Genomic DNA, 18,097 nt, shown 5'->3' with positions numbered 1-18,097 from the left:
GAATCAACCAGGTGATCATAAAACTACCTCAGGTAATATCAGGAAATATTTTAGGGATTATGAGTTCTTACTATATCAAAATTTCCCTGTTAATGTACCTCAGAAAATTACTTTAATGTGAAATATTGCGTTTATATTCAACCAAATTCCAAGAACCTTGCATGGAAAAGTATGTTTACATGCGGGGCAGTAGTGCTGCTGTCTTGTGACTCATCAGTTAACAGTCTGTGCTGAAGTGTGTCTTTAGAGTCAGTCCGGACAGATCAGAGGTGTCCTTATGATGGAGGGATTAATAGACTAGGATTTTATATCCTTAGTGTATGTGTTGGTGTACTGTCTGTTGATATCATCGTCAGCAAGAGCCTTTAATCTGTGCTATTTGGTGAAGAAGGCTTCTCCAAGGGGGAAGGGGTCAAGACATGCAACCATCCCCCCCCTAATTTATTTGCTGCTTTCTCCCGTAGATGTGTCCGGCACTGAGTTCAACCGCCATGGTCTGGAGGTCGTGTGTGAGGACCTCCCTTTCCTCGAGAGTCTTGACATCTCCAGCACTCTTGTCAATGATGTATCACCTCTGCGGCGCCGTAAAGCCACCCTCCGATCTCTCGCCATGTACAACTTGAGGGTAAGCACAGATATGTCTATGTATGTGCGCACAATCAAATGTAATTGTGTACATTTGTGGGTGTATTGCACTAGGTTCCTGAATGGCCCAGTGGTTCAGGACATAGCTCAGGAAACTAAAGGTCATTCCTTCAATTTATGGTTTTGTAACTTTGATTCTGCTATTGGAATCCTCTTCTTTCCACCTTTCCCACTTTTGTTTATCCTGTTATGTATGTTTTTCCTTTTACTTTTCCTTGATTATCTATTAATTACACTGCAAAATTGGCTCAAAAAATTAATTAGTATTCAAGAAAATACTTTATCGTTTCTATAATTAAACCATGAAATTAATTCCATAATAAATGAATGCAGACAAATGTGAGTTCCTGAAAATGTCAGCTCAACTGTGTGCTCTTCCAAACTAGTCGGAGATTATGGTGGAGTGGAATCTACATTAATCAGAAATGTGTCTATTTCCCATACACTATTCCCATACAAAGGTCACAGGAATAGTATTGTAATCATTGGAAAAGAAATTTACCATATTTTCTAGTCCATAGGCTGCATCATGATTGTTCAGGTTAGGATTTATAAAAAGTTTTCTTCTAGAATCCTTTGAACCTTAAAATTGTCCCAGAAAAATTGGCAATAGGCATACCTATTGCTAATTTTCTCGCTTCAATTGAAACCATTTTTGTTGAAACAGTAATTCCATTCATCCTGTATTATATCTAGTTCTTAACATGTTCCTAGAATTAATTTTATGTTTCCTCCATTCTCATATCATCTTCTGAGTTTGTGGGCCGAAATGCCTTTCAGCCGGCAAGTGTGTCGATTTTAAATCTTCCAAATGACTCTTCCAAGTTTCCCATTTGGAAGATTTATAATAGACCCCATAAATAACTTTCACATTCACTTATGGTTAAATTAATAAATAAACTAAAGTGTTTTACATTATTTTTACGGTAAAAATTAAGTTCTATATGAACTTCACACTTTCAGGCTTCACTTTGTGGAATTGTTTGTTGACCATATTAAATGAGTTTTTAATTTTCCCCAGACCAGACCCAATGCTTAGTCATAGCCTAGACGCCACCACCTCTCTCACCTAGGGACTCATGTTCATGTCTGAGCCTATTGGCCCTCATGTATTTTGCTTTTAATGTGTCCCGCAATGAGTGATGAGGTTTTGCTTCTGAGGTGCCTGTGAGTGTGCATGCATTAAAAATAAATCCCAGATATTTCGTTACATTCATCCAGCTGCCTCTCTTCTCTCACGCTGTCTGATTTAGGTACTCCCACAATGGGGGAGAGCAGTAAACTTTTTATAGAAGTAATTTCACTCGAGTTTCATATGCAATGGATCACATGTCCAACAAAACATTTTTCAATTGTTTCACTGACCTTCTCCTTTTGGTGGTTTCTCCTTCATTTTCTGACTTGCCAAATTTCTACCCCTGCAATGTTGCATCCACCTCCATTTTTTCATAAATGAGCTTTAAGCAAGAAGTTATGTTTGATTATTTTGGCACCTACTTATTATTTTTGGTGAATTATTTCTGCTAGTAGTAACCTTATCATCATTTCAGATATTTAGATAGTTTTGTGTTTTGCATACTAAAGTACAGAAATAGAGAATACATGTTTCATGACACATGGTTATACGAGGGTCATCCGGAAAGTAGTACCCGTTCGTGAAATAAAGACACAAAAGTAAATATTAACAAACATAAAAAATTTTATTTGAAAGAGGATACTTTAAACTACTTCTCAACATAATCTCCAAGCAAATTAAGGCATTTGTCATAACGTGTGACAAGTTTCTGTATTCCTGCTGCATAGTCCTTCGCCGCCAGCTCATTGAGATACGCGAGGGACCCATCTTGCACAAATTTTTGCATAATGCAGATGGTGTTTAACAATTTCATGAACAATTGTTCGAGAAACATTGGGAAAATGCTCACAGATGTCATCAATTGTGACGCGCCGATCGTTCCTCACGAATTCGTCAACTGAGCTCACCAGTTGGTCTGTAATGACAGACGGTCTCCCCGAACGCTCATCGTCGTGTGTGTTCCCCCTCCCCATGTTGAAGTTGCGACACCACCGCCGAACAGACGACTCGTCCATTACATTGTCTCCATACACCTCCTTTAATTGGCGATGAATATCACATGGGCGAACGTTTCTTGCATTGAGGAATTTAATCACTGCCCTCACTTCACAACTGGCGGCGTTCTCAATTTTTTTAAACATTGTAAACAATCACAGAAACAACACAGGCAATGCTAGCGTCACGCAACTTGGCTCAGAGAAGGCAGACAAGCCACTGAAGCTATCTGACCTCGTCCAGCGGCTACTCGCGTCGTCAGCACTTCATGCGGCACGAACGGGTACTACTTTCCGGATGACCCTCGTAGAAAAGGAGGAACAGAGAAGTTCTTTTGATAATATCGTTGTGGAATGCGTCAGTGGTGAGTAATGAAAAATATTTCTCCCCTGAATCTAAAATGAAAATGTGTTTAGTTTGCAGTCTCTCATATATTTATACAGTCAACTTAGAAGTATTTTAAACAATACACTATTGTTTCATGTTTATAATACAAGAGAATCAAACAGAATTAACATAATTTACATGAAAAATGATGTGGAATAAGTAATTCATGCAAATTATTTTTACTCTTGTTGGCTTCAAATTAAATAGTTACTTGGAATTGTTGTTATTCTTTGCTGTTAATTAATTATTATCATGTGTTACCAGTCTGAAAAATTGGCTTCAGTTACCACTATCGAATTGACATTCTGTTAAGACTTCCAATCTCATCACTCCAGTTTATTTTTTTGAGCTAATTCTTTTATCATATACTTCTCATGACATTCCATCCTTGACCTTCCACTGCAGTTTATTCATTCAGTAAATTATCATTTTCCCCTGTATATTTCGCGGATATGAGTTTCCCTTCTCTTATTTTTGCATCTATTGTGCATTTCGCAAAGCTCCGGAAAGGGTGAATTTTCTGTGTTTATCATATACCACTTGCAGCTCATGCCTAGGGGAGTGCAAATTATGTCAAGTTTTCTGGGGTTGTGCAAATGACAGACTACTGCACAATGTGTTGTTTGGTTAAACAGTGATGATTTTGGGTGATGTTTGCTAATTAACCCCCTCTCCCTCTGTTGCCATCGCCCAGGTGTGCAACCCTGGTGGTGCAGCATCCATCATATCAGAGCTGGGGCAGCTGCGCCACCTGGACCTATCAGATGAGCAGGACAACCATCCATTTGAGGTGTTTGCAGCAGCAGCAGCTGCTGCCGCAGCCGCGGCGGCCGCAGCCAATGGGAGGCAGCCGATTGGAGTGGGGGTTGGGAGAGGTGGGGACAACCATGGGGCAGGAAACAATGGGGGTGCATCAGTGGGTGGGCCTATTCGGAGGTTGGCTGGTGAGATCTTGTCAAACCCACAAGTGTTACCCCTGCTGGAGAGCCTGGATGTGTCAGGGAGAGAGGAGGTAAGGACAGAGGCAGGGACATTCTTTTTGATTTCTGGAAGATTTTACTTTTGGTTTTATCTTTATTGTTGGCCTAGGGAATGAAGGGGACTCTTGACTTTTCAGCCATTTACTTCTAGGTACTGCTTTTTGGCATGCACACTTGCTAATTCTCTCCTCTGTTCAAAGGTTGTCAATTTTAATTACATAACCTATCATTCAGATGAAGGCCTGAAGATGCCCTAATATCATGCAAATAAGTGTGATTTTTTTGAGAAATTGTGCCATTGTTCCACCTAGTGCTTATTTTCTGTAAAATGTTGAAGTAATTATGTTCAAAGGCTAAAGCGTGATAAAAAATTGATTCAAGGATACAAAACATTTTTTTCCACATATCTTGTCATCTTTAGTCAGTCAATCAGGCAGAGAATGTCCCATCTACTACTTCAGCTACCTATCATCTAATTAAACACATATGCTAGTCAGTAAACAATCAATAGCACACCATTGACACATTCTACGATCTTAGCAAAGTCTTTGATGAAATTGATCACTCAATATTGCCCAAAATATTGTTATGTATCGGAATCTTGTGCACAGCCCATTAATGACTTTATTCTCATCTTTCAAATCATTGACAAATTGTTCAGTTTTGATGCACATCTCACATAGGAACAATTACCATCAGATCAGTGGCCTCTTAAAATCAGTTGTGGTGTCCCACAGGGATCAATCCTGGTGTCCCTTCTATTTATTTATTTTTTATGCTATTTATTTATTACCAAACTCTCTACAAGTTTGTTACATGGTAAGGAAGCACAAATTATCTCCATCATCACCTTAAAAATTATTTACTCTGCCACTATTCCTTCACATTTCTCATATGGTATATGTATGGGTTGAGAAAGATTCAGGAATAAATCATTCTCATTAAGGAAGGTTTGACTGTACATGCATCTAAGTTTTAAAGGCTTATATGATTGAAAAATCTCTTAGTTAGTACTATATATTTTGTATATTAAAAATAATTTACTCCAAATTATGTGACTGCAGTTGTCTGCAATTTCTGAATGTTTTGGGTAATATAATTTTTTATAGTTTTTTTTGTAAAGTCAATTAACTTCCATTGGTCTTTCCTGTCTGGATTTTGCTGATTTTCCAGGGCACCTGCCTAAATCCATTTCTAATAAAAGTCACCCATTTATTTAATCTCTCTGGTATTCTTCTGTTCAAAGGTGGAGGGGGGTCCTGCATTGTGTGCCTGGATAGATGCCCATCCACAGCTGCGCTTCATTGGATTGGTGCAGACAGAGGCGTGCTATGATGAGACATTCACGGATCCCACACTGCCCACATTCCGTCCAAATCTTGCGGTAAAATCCCTCATGGTTAACGTCCCATCATGGACTGAGCGTCCACCTCATGGTGACAGTAGTGCATGCATGCTTGTGGACTGCCAATCCCATCCAAATCCATGCATGCAGAGCTAGCTTTATCAATCAAAATTCATTTTCTCAGTGATTCAAATACATCTAGACTATTCATTCAGAAAGTAACCCACTTGACGTCAGTGTGATGATAAATGAAAATTATGCTTTTTTTAAGTTCATGACTCATTACTAGTGACTAGTTATAACTCTATGACTTAAAATTTTAAGATAAATTGTAGTGTTGAATTAATAAAATTGTAATGTAAATCAAACTGATATGAAATGAATGGAATAAGTGACAAGGAGAGGGCAATTTCTGGATTTATTGCATGCCTTCTATTGTAGTATGTCTCTAGCACTCGTTCCACGAGCATCTTAGCATTGTTAGTGGTTATACATTTTTCCAAACTTGTGTTCAAACATATTATCAGTGATTTTTTAGTGTAAAGTTAAATGATATTTTATGCATAGTTTGAAAATTAGCCCTGAAGAAAAGGCTTTAAGAAGAAAGCCATAGGAGAATAAAAATAAAAAATAACTGTATAAATGAAAAGTGAAATCATTGAAAATCAGGATCAAGGTGTGAGCATGGCTGATATAGTACACACAATGACAATTAGTCGACATCAACAATGGGGCTTTTCTTCTTTTCTTTAAGAACACAGACAAGACTAAGGAGATAGATACCTCAAATAGAATGTCAAGAGTATCTACGCAACGGTTACGTATTCTCGACGATGTTGACAGTTGCCTCTCATATGCATAAACAAAAAGCAATTCCAAAGCAACACCATTAACAAGAATATATTTTGCAAGAAGGGAAAGCGATTTTCTGAACCATAATCCACAGGGTTGTGAGGCACAGTGAAGCAGCAAACTCAAAGAGTCAAAGGTGGCTGAGTGCTTCATCAGTGACTTCAAAAAGCCTGTAGATGTTGAGGGTTACCTGCCACAGTATGTCCTTTATTTTGACAAAATGGTTCTCTTTGGGAAGAAGATGCTGAAGCAAACCTTTATTTATACACATAACAGTAGAAGAAAATGCCTGGGAATGAGCACAAGGCAATGAAAGGCTGTCTCACGCTGCTATTTTGCACAAATGCAAGTGGCAATTTGAAAATCCTAGTTCCAAAGTCCAAAACAGCAGGTGAAGTGTAATGTGGAGATCATGGGAAACTTTTGCATCATATCATGCGTACAAGGCATTGGCCTAATAAGGAAGTGGCGATGCATGCCATAAATTCATAAATAACGATCATTCTGAGTTGCATTTTTACCGAATTTTGAAGCATCGGCAAAAACAAATGTCTGTAGACGGCCTTTTAGGAAAAAGGAATTAGGCATGTTTTCTAAATAATCAACAATTCACCTTGACTCTTTTTTGCTTTTACAATTCAAGTTTGCATACCCGGTTGCTTCATTCCATGGTAGAAGGAAAGGTGAACGTGACCCACGATCCAAGACAATGTGTACATACTTTTCTTTGAATAAACCTTGTGAATAATTTTTTTGGCATGGAACATATATTGTACTTAATATTAATTTATATGCAAAAGGTTGTTTCACTAGAAGAGTGTTTTGCTATAGAAGAAAGATTGTGGAATGAATTATGCTTGTATTATGAGGTTCCCTTGTATATATGTATGACTTATGCTCTATGTCACATGCCTGTTGGGCAGGACAAAATAATAAATAAATATGTATGTGTGTGTGTGTGTGTATGTATACTAATGTTAATCTTCCCTCCCCTCTCTTCCATACATCTCTCGAATCTCTTCAGGTGAGTGGCACAGCTTGTGAGTCACAAATCCTGGAGGCCCTCCGGCGATACTCGTCCCGCCCCCTCTACGTCCAGAAGTGCCTCTACAACCTATTCCGACTCACGCCGACCTTCACTGATGCTCGGGTGGATGTCATTCAGGTGATTGTGCATTCTTATCCCCTCTAATGGTCAAAGATATATTGTTCTGTGGCACCCTATTTGGCTGTGGGGAAGGTGGGGACATGTGAGATAAGGTGTTTGGACCATTTTGTTTTTAGGGTCTCTTCCATGCCTATGTGCCCTCAATAATTTCTCTTTTCTATAAAGATCACTCATATGGGGTTTAAGTACTTCAGTGACTTTCCTAAACCTAAATTTCTTGTTTGTTGATATCGAATTCAGATTGTGTCAGCCAATCTGGGACAAGAAGGAATCATGGAAAATTTAGGGCATTTCACTCTTCTGAAAAACTCAGGGATTTCATAGATGTACTGAAAAAAATTGGCGTTTGACTTATTTCACCTAGGAAATGTCCCCTGTTGTCATTCCTTATGAGATGTGTTCAAAGGATGGGATTAATCCCTGCCTTGATCTCTTTGCTCTCTTTTGGAGCCGTGCCCCAGTTGACAATACTGAAATGAAATTTTTTACCTCTTTTTTGAGATTTCACAACTTGTGGTGGACAATATTTTTATTCTGTGAGAAAATTTTTCATAGTTTTATTTTATATTCATTCTTAAGATTGTGTCTGTCAATCTTTGATTTTTGTTACTTATTTTAGATGTAATTCGTTATTTTCTTCCTTGACCATCTAGTCATCAAGTAGTTTTTTCTTTTGTTCTCGAATAATTTGCAGGCTTCCTGTTGATTGATGAGGAAAATTTATTTTTACTGTGACGGAAATGATATGGATGATGCTACTGTTTGTGTTTTTTTCAAGTGTGCCATTTAAGCTGAACTTATTTATTTATTTTTACTACTACATAGAGATGTTTTTTTTATATTTTACAAGAAATCTGTGTTTTTCTGAGAAAGGGACTACTGAATACAACTTTCAATCATATGAGAATTTCTGATTGGAATGGTGTTCTCATTCCATTATCCATAGTCTTCATCCATTTCCAGTGAACAGGCAGACATTATTTTATTCATCCAATATGACAATGACACACCCAACTGTTCCTCATAATTTCTGATACTTGAAATCAATAATTATTACAAAATGGACAATATTAGCCCATAGATTATATTTTTTCAGCTGTTGAATGCCTGAGTAAACTGAAATATTCCCTAGAATATATGTTTTTACTCTATGTTGAGTGAGTGGAGTGAAGACAGCAGTAAAGTCAGTTGCAGCATGCCAAGTAATGGAAAAAGTGGGCATCACAAGTCATTATACGAGGGTCATCCGGAAAGTAGTACCCGTTCGTGAAATAAAGACACAAAAGTAAATATTAACAAACATAAAAAATTTTATTTGAAAGAGGATACTTTAAACTACTTCTCAACATAATCTCCAAGCAAATTAAGGCATTTGTCATAACGTGTGACAAGTTTCTGTATTCCTGCTGCATAGTCCTTCGCCGCCAGCTCATTGAGATACGCGAGGGACCCATCTTGCACAAATTTTTGCATAATGCAGATGGTGTTTAACAATTTCATGAACAATTGTTCGAGAAACATTGGGAAAATGCTCACAGATGTCATCAATTGTGACGCGCCGATCGTTCCTCACGAATTCGTCAACTGAGCTCACCAGTTGGTCTGTAATGACAGACGGTCTCCCCGAACGCTCATCGTCGTGTGTGTTCCCCCTCCCCATGTTGAAGTTGCGACACCACCGCCGAACAGACGACTCGTCCATTACATTGTCTCCATACACCTCCTTTAATTGGCGATGAATATCACATGGGCGAACGTTTCTTGCATTGAGGAATTTAATCACTGCCCTCACTTCACAACTGGCGGCGTTCTCAATTTTTTTAAACATTGTAAACAATCACAGAAACAACACAGGCAATGCTAGCGTCACGCAACTTGGCTCAGAGAAGGCAGACAAGCCACTGAAGCTATCTGACCTCGTGCAGCGGCTACTCGCGTCGTCAGCACTTCATGCGGCACGAACGGGTACTACTTTCCGGATGACCCTCGTAATTATTGCACCTTCGAGGGTAGATATTGTCATTTCCTTTATGAGTAAATTCTGGAGAGCAGGAAATATGTAATCGTTTTTAGTGGTGTAACTTTCATCCTTTAAGTGCCAAAGCAGCTGTCAGTGACATTGACTACCTTTCCAAAAAAAGTAAGCTTAACTCTAGGCTACCCTTTTCTCGATAGCTATAAATGTAAATAAAAGTTGAATAATTCCTATTTTTATGCTTTATTCTCTTTTTTGTACCTCATTTTATAAGTTTAAACAACTTTTTCTATAATTGATACAATTTTCAAATTCAAATGCTTATTTATAGCTACCTTAACAATTCTGTTACGAAAGGTAGTCCTTGCAGCATCTGTTCCTCAGTGAGGCGGCTACAAAGGCATCTGGTCTGATCCCTGTGGGGTGGCCATAGTGTGATGGTGTCACATTAAAAACGATATTGAGGGAGACAATGGGAAACCACTTCAATTACTTACCCTAGGACTTTCAGATAGACATTCGAAGAAATTGAAAGTCTGCAGAGAAATGGTGAAACTGGTGCACTAATCAAGAGCGTTAAAACACTATCAGGAATTAAGAAAGGCAAGTCTGCGTTGATAGTTAGAGGTAAGTCAGGTAAAATAATGATTGAAACAGAAAATATCCTCGAGAGAGAGAAGGAATATACAGAAGAAGTTAATGGTAAAAAAATCAGACCAGCAAGCTTGAACATAAAAAGAGAACATGATGTAGATGAAGATAGTTTAGGTTCAGGCATACTTGATGATGAGATAGAAATGGTTATGAGGGAATTTAAATCAAATAAGGCTGTGAGGTTAGAGGAAGTTCCTGTGTAACTGTTTAAAGGCTAGGAGAAAATGGGAGGAAGAGTTTTTATGGACTAATTTTTAGCATATATGAGGGAGTAAATTTGTCAGATGGCTTTGTTAGGTTAGTGTTTTAGGTAAAGTTTTTATGGACTCATTCCTGAATTATGGGGGAGTAATATTGTTTGATGACTGTTTAGTTAGTGTAAGCTCATATTCATAAACAGGGAAATGAAGCCATATGTAAGGACTACAGAACTAGAAATTTGATTGCAGGAGGTAGGTTTATCCACAACCTGTACATGCCTGAGATTGCTCAGGTACAAGTGGTGAATAGAAAGTCAGAATAGGCAGTGTTAGGGAGAGGGTAAAGACCAGGGTTTCCATTATAACTTGTGCTCTACAGGGTGTATGTGGAAAAAGTTATTAAAGAAGCATGGGAAGAACTGAAGATTGGAATGAAAGTCTGTGGAGAATACATAAAATCAATTAGGCTTGACCCGTTGACAAACAGTGCTGATGCATGGGAAAGTCAGTGTGAAATGTGAGAGAATAAATATTAACAAAACCAAGCTAATGTTTAAAAAAAAAAAAAAAAAAAAAAAAAAACGTTTCAGGCATGATATGGTGGAATATCATGATTAATTACAAATAGCAATTTTCCACAAAAATAAAATTTAATGCGACCGGTTTCAATGTTACTACATCATCATCAGGTGGTGACATCACCACCTGATGATGATGTAGTAACATTGAAACCGGTTGCATTAAATTTTATATTTGTGGAAAATTGCTATTTGTAATTAATCAAGCTAATGTTGTTAAATATTAAAATAGGTCCCATGAACTTGACCCAGTTGAAGAGTTTATCTATGTATCTCAGAAGTGTTTTGGACCAAAATGGTCAAAGTAGTAGGGGCATAAGGAGAAGAATTGCGTTAGGCAAAGATGCTTTCACTAGGTGGAGGGAGTTGTTGACAGGGACGTTTAGTAAGGATATTAAGAAAAGGCTCATTAAAATTTTTATGTGGAGCGTAGTTATGTATGGTGGTGAAACATGGTCATGGCCAAGCAGGATGATAGGCATAGATTGGAGGCCTTAGAAATGTTGGTGTGGAGAAGGATAGAGAAGATGAAGTGGGCAGAAAGGAAAGTAATCGAGGAAGTGCAAGGTATGGTGAGGATGGAGAGGTGATTGTGAGGAGAAATCCAAAGTAGGCAGGAAACTTGGATTCAGATAATTTTGGAGCAGCAGGCAATAGGAAGTTGGAGATTGCGAAAGAGGGGAGAATGCTAGGCAAGCGAGGAAGAGGCAGGAATATGATAAGGATGCTGGAAAGAATAAAGGGAGGAAGGAAGTATGTAGAATTGAACAGTTGCTCATAGTAGTGTTTGATGTCATTTTGTGTTAGGAGAGGCAAGGAAATTGTTCAATAAGCATTTGGTATCTTATTTGGTAAAATTATATGTAGTTAACTATAACTTGTAATATTTTCAGCAAATTATGATGAATAATAATGTTTTACGCACATTTTTCATCAATTCTGAATTTGCCATTTAGCCTATGGCTATTTTTCATGGAAAAGCATATCAAGCACTGAACTAACAAATGGTTTAATTATTTGACTAATTGAAGTGTCTGTACATTTGGTTGAATCAGGTGTGGTAGAAATGAGAAACTGTTGAAGCTGAGGTTGACTTTAACTTTGTTAAACTTCCACCCCATAACCATACGGCCATACCTGCAAACCTAAATGAGGAACAGGTGCATGCTTTGCAACCACTGAGTTGGTTCCATCAATGATTCAAATTGGTATTATTATTAGGAGGTTGTACTCTGTATGCTTGGTCCTCATGGAGAATCAATATTGATTGTCTTATATTCTGTTGGTGCAGCTGGTGCTTCCTGGGATGAGTGAGCACCGTGAGCAATTTGGTGTGCAGATGGCAGCAACAGCCTGCCTGTACAACCTGACCAAGGGTGACTTAGCCCAGAGGGTGCACCCAAGCGTCTTGCGCCAAGTTGTGCATCTTACACTCAATGCAATGGAGACGTACCCTAACCATTTTCAGGTGGGTACACTGTCAGAAACTGGAGCAAACTTCATTCGCTTCTTTTGGGATGATATCCCTAACTTTGTTTGTAATCCAATTTTTCCTAGTCTTTTACTATTATATACGGGGACTCTCCTTCATCTTTCCTCTTAATTAATTTGAGTTTTTTTACAGTGGAAAGTACAGTATTTTCTACGAGGGTCATCCGGAAAGTAGTACCCGTTCGTGAAATAAAAAGACAAAAGTAAATATTAACAAACATAAAAAATTTTATTTGAAAGAGGATACTTTAAACTACTTCTCAACATAATCTCCAAGCAAATTAAGGCATTTGTCATAACGTGTGACAAGTTTCTGTATTCCTGCTGCATAGTCCTTCGCCGCCAGCTCATTGAGATACGCGAGGGACCCATCTTGCACAAATTTTTGCATAATGCAGATGGTGTTTAACAATTTCATGAACAATTGTTCGAGAAACATTGGGAAAATGCTCACAGATGTCATCAATTGTGACGCGCCGATCGTTCCTCACGAATTCGTCAACTGAGCTCACCAGTTGGTCTGTAATGACAGACGGTCTCCCCGAACGCTCATCGTCGTGTGTGTTCCCCCTCCCCATGTTGAAGTTGCGACACCACCGCCGAACAGACGACTCGTCCATTACATTGTCTCCATACACCTCCTTTAATTGGCGATGAATATCACATGGGCGAACGTTTCTTGCATTGAGGAATTTAATCACTGCCCTCACTTCACAACTGGCGGCGTTCTCAATTTTTTTAAACATTGTAAACAATCACAGAAACAACACAGGCAATGCTGGCGTCACGCAACTTGGCTCAGAGAAGGCAGACAAGCCACTGAAGCTATCTGACCTCGTCCAGCGGCTACTCGCGTCGTCAGCACTTCATGCGGCACGAACGGGTACTACTTTCCGGATGACCCTCGTATTTTTCAACCATTTTGTTATGGTGGAATTATGGTTTACCAAGAACGCAACTATCAAGTGAATAGCAGAACATATTGCCAGTAGGCTAAACCAATACGTGCAGCCAGGAAATAACAATTGGTTCGTGAAGGTTGAATTTTAAAGAAAGATTGGTGATATGGATTCATTTTTTATATGATGCAGATTAAAATGATGCAGTGTAGATAGTTCATGACTTCTTTGTTTCATTGTAAGCCCATATTTTTGCTCACCTTAAAGGAGAAAATGGAATTCTCAGCGCTAATGAATGCGAGGGGAAACAGTGATGGGAAAGTGTGGATAGTACAAAAATATATCAAAGTTACAAGGCATTCATATCATCTTTATGATTGTAATTTTATCAAAATTTTGAGGTGCTGGAAAGGTAGAATAGTACAGATAATAAAGAGTTTACTATCTGTGTAGGTTCATGTTCATGGAAATGAGAAACACCCTGCAATCGCCTACTGAATTTTTTTAAGGGACGACTAGATTCAGCATTTAAGCATCATCGTCGAGGTACCTGATGAGGATGATGATGATAATGAAGCATTGAAACTAGTTATCCTTAAATAAAATTCAGTGGATGAATGATGTATCCTTATTAGTTGAGTGTGGAAAGAACTTTGCCATTGTTCTTATGATATACCATATGGTTTATCATATGATATGATATACCATATGATAGGATAAATTTAACTACCTTACTCCAGAGGAGAGAGGTCCTTGAGTTATCATTCTTGCATATGAGGGTTGGCTGAGAAGTTTCTGAAATAACAAATAAATGAGAATTTATATTTAAATTATTTTTGTATTTTTCAACATAGTTTCCTTTTAAGTCGACACACTTCCCAGCCATGCTCTAACAAAAAAGTAATTCTTCCAAATAGTAGTTGAGATCTTTCTTTGCATAATAAGCAGTTAGAAATTCAATAATCTCCATTTTGAAGAGAAACTTGTCCTCCAAGTGAAACTTTAAGGTTAAGAAACAGGAAGAAGTCCCTGGGGGTCAAATCTAGTGAATACGCTGAGTGTTCAAACAATTTGAATTTTAGCCTTGGCACCCGCTGAAGTGTGAGCAGGTGCATTGTCCTAATGGAAAAGCACTTGATTCTTCTTCAATTGTAGTTTATTTTTTTGGAATTTCTGCCCTCAGCTTGTCAAGATATTATGCATAATATTCTCCCATTATTTTTTTACTTTTTTGAAGATAATCAGTGAACAACATTTCATGACTTTCCTCAGAAATAGTTGTCATCACCTTACTGGCCAATGGAACCATCTTCTTTTTGTAAATTACAGATTCAGGTGTGATGTGGTGGAACCGTTCAATAATAATAGAGACAAAACCTCTTGCAATTTTCCACTTGATTAAGATTTATTTTTGATTAGTTTTTACTGCATCATTTTCAAATGTAGCTTTCAGTTTACAGAGTCAAATATATATACTAAACATCGGAAACCAGGGTGCCCCCATGAGCTGGGAGGGGTTGTGAGAGAGAGGTGAGTAGAAAAACCAAAGCTATTGAAGATGAGAGGAAAGCCAGGTAAATGGGGAGGGGGGTGGATATTGAAGGTTTGTAGAGGAAGAAAGATAGACAAAGGAACACAGAGAGTCCGGTCAGTTGCAATGAGATGGCCTTCCACTCTTATCTGGGATCCCTTGTGGCATCCATTGCCCCATGGTGTGCAGGGGAGGAGGATGGTGTCCTGTGGCATTGACTCAGGTCCGTTGGCCGATTGAACCCCACTGTTAGGGATCTTCTGGGTGCCGACATTTTATTCACTTCACGGTCGGAGGGAGTGAGAGGATGGTGCCCCTCAGCGTTGGCTCGGGACTAAGCCACCATGTGAGGGGTTGTATATATACACAAACACTTACTTACGCGTATATAGTACGTGTGACTGTGTATATATAATGAATTCTAATGGTACCCATGTGTTGTAATGCATTTTTTGTTTTGGAAAAAGGCCTGCTAATAAACATTGTTATTATTTTAAAATTGGCACCCTATCATAACTATGAATCTTATTTCTGTATTTGTATTGACTTTTGTTCTACAGCTTGTTCCTTTTTGCTCTTATCTATGCCCATTGTCGCAATGGTTACCAATGCGGGTGATAATTCCTCCCAAATACTCTTTTGTCCTTTTTTCTTCATTTACCCTGTCTGCCCCCTCTCTCTTATGCTGTCATTATTGGGAAAAAATGCATTACTTTAGAGCTTGACACATCACAATCATGGCACTTACACCTACTGATATCTCCTTATAGCTCCAGAAAAATACCCTTCTGACATTGTGCAGTGATCGCATACTTCAGGATGTGGGATTTGACAAGTTCCGATGTGCTCGCCTTGTCATGGATTGTCTCTGCACAGTTGACGACCCTTCAATGAACAGGATGTCGGTGGCCATCTGCTCCATACTGGGTGTGTATTCTGTCTGCCTTTGCTTACTCATCTATTCAGTGGCATTAAACTTTAATCATGTAGAAAGTCTGGAATGCTAATGAAATAATGATGAATATTTTATCACACCATGTAATCAGTTGCATTAATTTTATCATTTGCAATTATTTACATATTAACATGATAAAACCTGGGGAATGTGATTGAACTGTCAGGGAAGGGTATGTGCAGATCAATTCCTTTCACTTGAGCATGTACTCATGCAAAATGTGCAAAGCAGTTTATTGTGCATTAGTCATTTGAGAATGTTGTCAACATGTATAAGATGGATACAGGGAAGCTGTCTCTCCTCAAATCCCTTGAAAGTGGAGTGGTCTTCTTTTTGTTCTCTCCATAGCCGCCAAGATTTCGACTCATGAGACATCATTATTGGGTGCGGAGGCCAAGTACATGCAAAAGCTGCTGGAGATAGTCAAGAGCAAGGTGGATGACAAGTGTGTGGATATCACAATGAAGTTTACGCTGAGTGCATTGTGGAACCTGACAGGTAATTAGTCACATGGGAACATCCGAGTTGAAGCCTTCACTACCCTCCTTTTCTAAGAGATTCATTCATTCCTGTTAACATTGTAACATCACTGAGGAAACAATAATGTATAATGTTCCTTTTTGTCCTGATTAAAGCCTCTATATTCCATTTCTCCATCCATCTTCCCTGTGTGGTCCTCTTGGATATGACATTACCCTTCATTAGGGCTAAATTATAATCTAGATTTGCATCAGCTTCCAGGATACTACACAAATCGATTGCACTATTCCTAAATCTATACCTAATTATAATATAATCTGATGTCATCCTGAATCCCAGGAGCATTTTCCATGGATGCCTATGCGTATTGCAGTTTTAAATCAAGTTTTAATAATGCTTAAACCTTGTCCCCTGCACTACTCAATTGCTTTCTCCCCAGCATCCATCCTTGTTCCTAAACTGTAACACTATATCTCAATCCCATCTTTCCCATCGTTCGCCACCAAATTCCAACAATCCCTCTCTCTTTGATAAAAATGTTGTTATATAACTAAACACAAGTAAGGAAGGAGAATAAGGTAATGCTTGTGTAATTGGTTGTGGATCACAGTGAGATAGATGGTGAAACCTGTATCTTCCATTCCTTCTTCCAGTATAGACCTCCATGAAACAAATTTTGTATCAGTCTTGGTCCTTTCATATGTAAATGCCATATATCCCTACTGTGAGCCTCTTTAACTATGACTGAAGAGTGTAAAGTCTAAATGTAGACTGTGACATGAAATTCTCCTGCCTAAAATGGAATTTATACAGACATTTTTATGTAATAGAGTTATCAATTATCAATGGAGTATCCAGTTTCTCATCTTATCGATTTTCCATATCTGCCATAGATGAGTCTCCAACTACATGCCAGGTGTTCCTGTCAGCTGGAGGCATGCCCCTCTTCCTGGAAGTCCTGGAGGTATTTCATGGGGAGTCTGCTGTGGAAACCAAAGTGTTGGGCCTCGTGAACAACATAGCAGAGGTGGCACACTTGCGTGGGAAGCTGATGGTCAACCAATTCATGGAAATCCTTAGGTGAGAGGAATCGAAATATGTTCATCCCTCATTGCAGATGTTTGTCAAGTTCACTTGAATGTCTACTCATACCTGTGGTGTACTAAGGTACAATGGTCACATGCTCACCCCACCCTATCTCTTTACAGTTACTCAAGTGTAATGGATTCACCTTAATCTTTCCCATTCTGGCATTTTTATTTTAGCCTTGACCACTGATCAGTGTAGGCTATAGTTTGAATGAAATGCCATGAAACACAATTCCACTTGAACAACTCATCCTACTAGATGCAAAACATATGGAGAAATTCTTCATTATGTCATGAGATACTTTTCTTCCTTGTAGATTTAATTTATTAAATTGATTAAAAATTATTCAATTAATTAAATGTATTTTATTTAGGTCTTTTCCGATTATGCTAAAAATAATTATTATGCATTCGTTTGACAATGTGAATGCATGAGTGTAGGGCACATCAAAAGTAGACTTTATGTATATTAAAGTTATAGATAAATAAATCCATCCACTGATTAGAATAATTTGCTTTGAAAATAGTCTCAGAGTTTGAGTTAAAACTCTGCCATTTTATTTACATTTTTAACTTTATGAGGAAGCTTGTTACATAGAATTAAGACCATTTGTTGAGGCTCACAAGAAGAATTTCTAGTTCTTTCCTACATTTGATGGAGGTCAGCAGAACTTATTGTGTTGTGGCAATGATGTATTATATAATTCAAAATATTGTGCTAAACATGTGCAGGGTGAGATAAATGGAATCCCTGATTTTACAGGTGAATTGTAAAAAACCCAATCAAGATAATTAAAA

At 38.2% G+C, this 18,097-nt stretch overlaps 1 protein-coding gene across 1 annotated transcript in view; it reads left to right on the top strand.

The window, feature by feature from the left end:
• LOC139694951 (protein zyg-11 homolog B-like) overlaps positions 1-18,097 on the top strand; it is a 38,620-nt gene that overhangs the window by 9,540 nt on the left and 10,983 nt on the right. The window contains exons 5-12 of the mRNA XM_071593483.1: positions 465-625; positions 3,798-4,115; positions 5,330-5,467; positions 7,305-7,445; positions 12,147-12,323; positions 15,547-15,703; positions 16,080-16,229; positions 17,105-17,291. Of these exons, the coding sequence (XP_071449584.1) occupies positions 465-625; positions 3,798-4,115; positions 5,330-5,467; positions 7,305-7,445; positions 12,147-12,323; positions 15,547-15,703; positions 16,080-16,229; positions 17,105-17,291 (1,429 nt within the window). The remainder of the gene's footprint in view (positions 1-464; positions 626-3,797; positions 4,116-5,329; positions 5,468-7,304; positions 7,446-12,146; positions 12,324-15,546; positions 15,704-16,079; positions 16,230-17,104; positions 17,292-18,097) is intronic.

This window comes from Hetaerina americana, unplaced genomic scaffold (genome assembly GCF_022747635.1).
Source record: "Hetaerina americana unplaced genomic scaffold, ioHetAmer1.1.p SCAF_6, whole genome shotgun sequence".
Lineage (NCBI taxonomy): Eukaryota > Metazoa > Arthropoda > Insecta > Odonata > Calopterygidae > Hetaerina > Hetaerina americana.
Note: the sequence above shows the minus strand (reverse complement) of the source record. Positions and strands in the feature narration are given on the sequence as shown.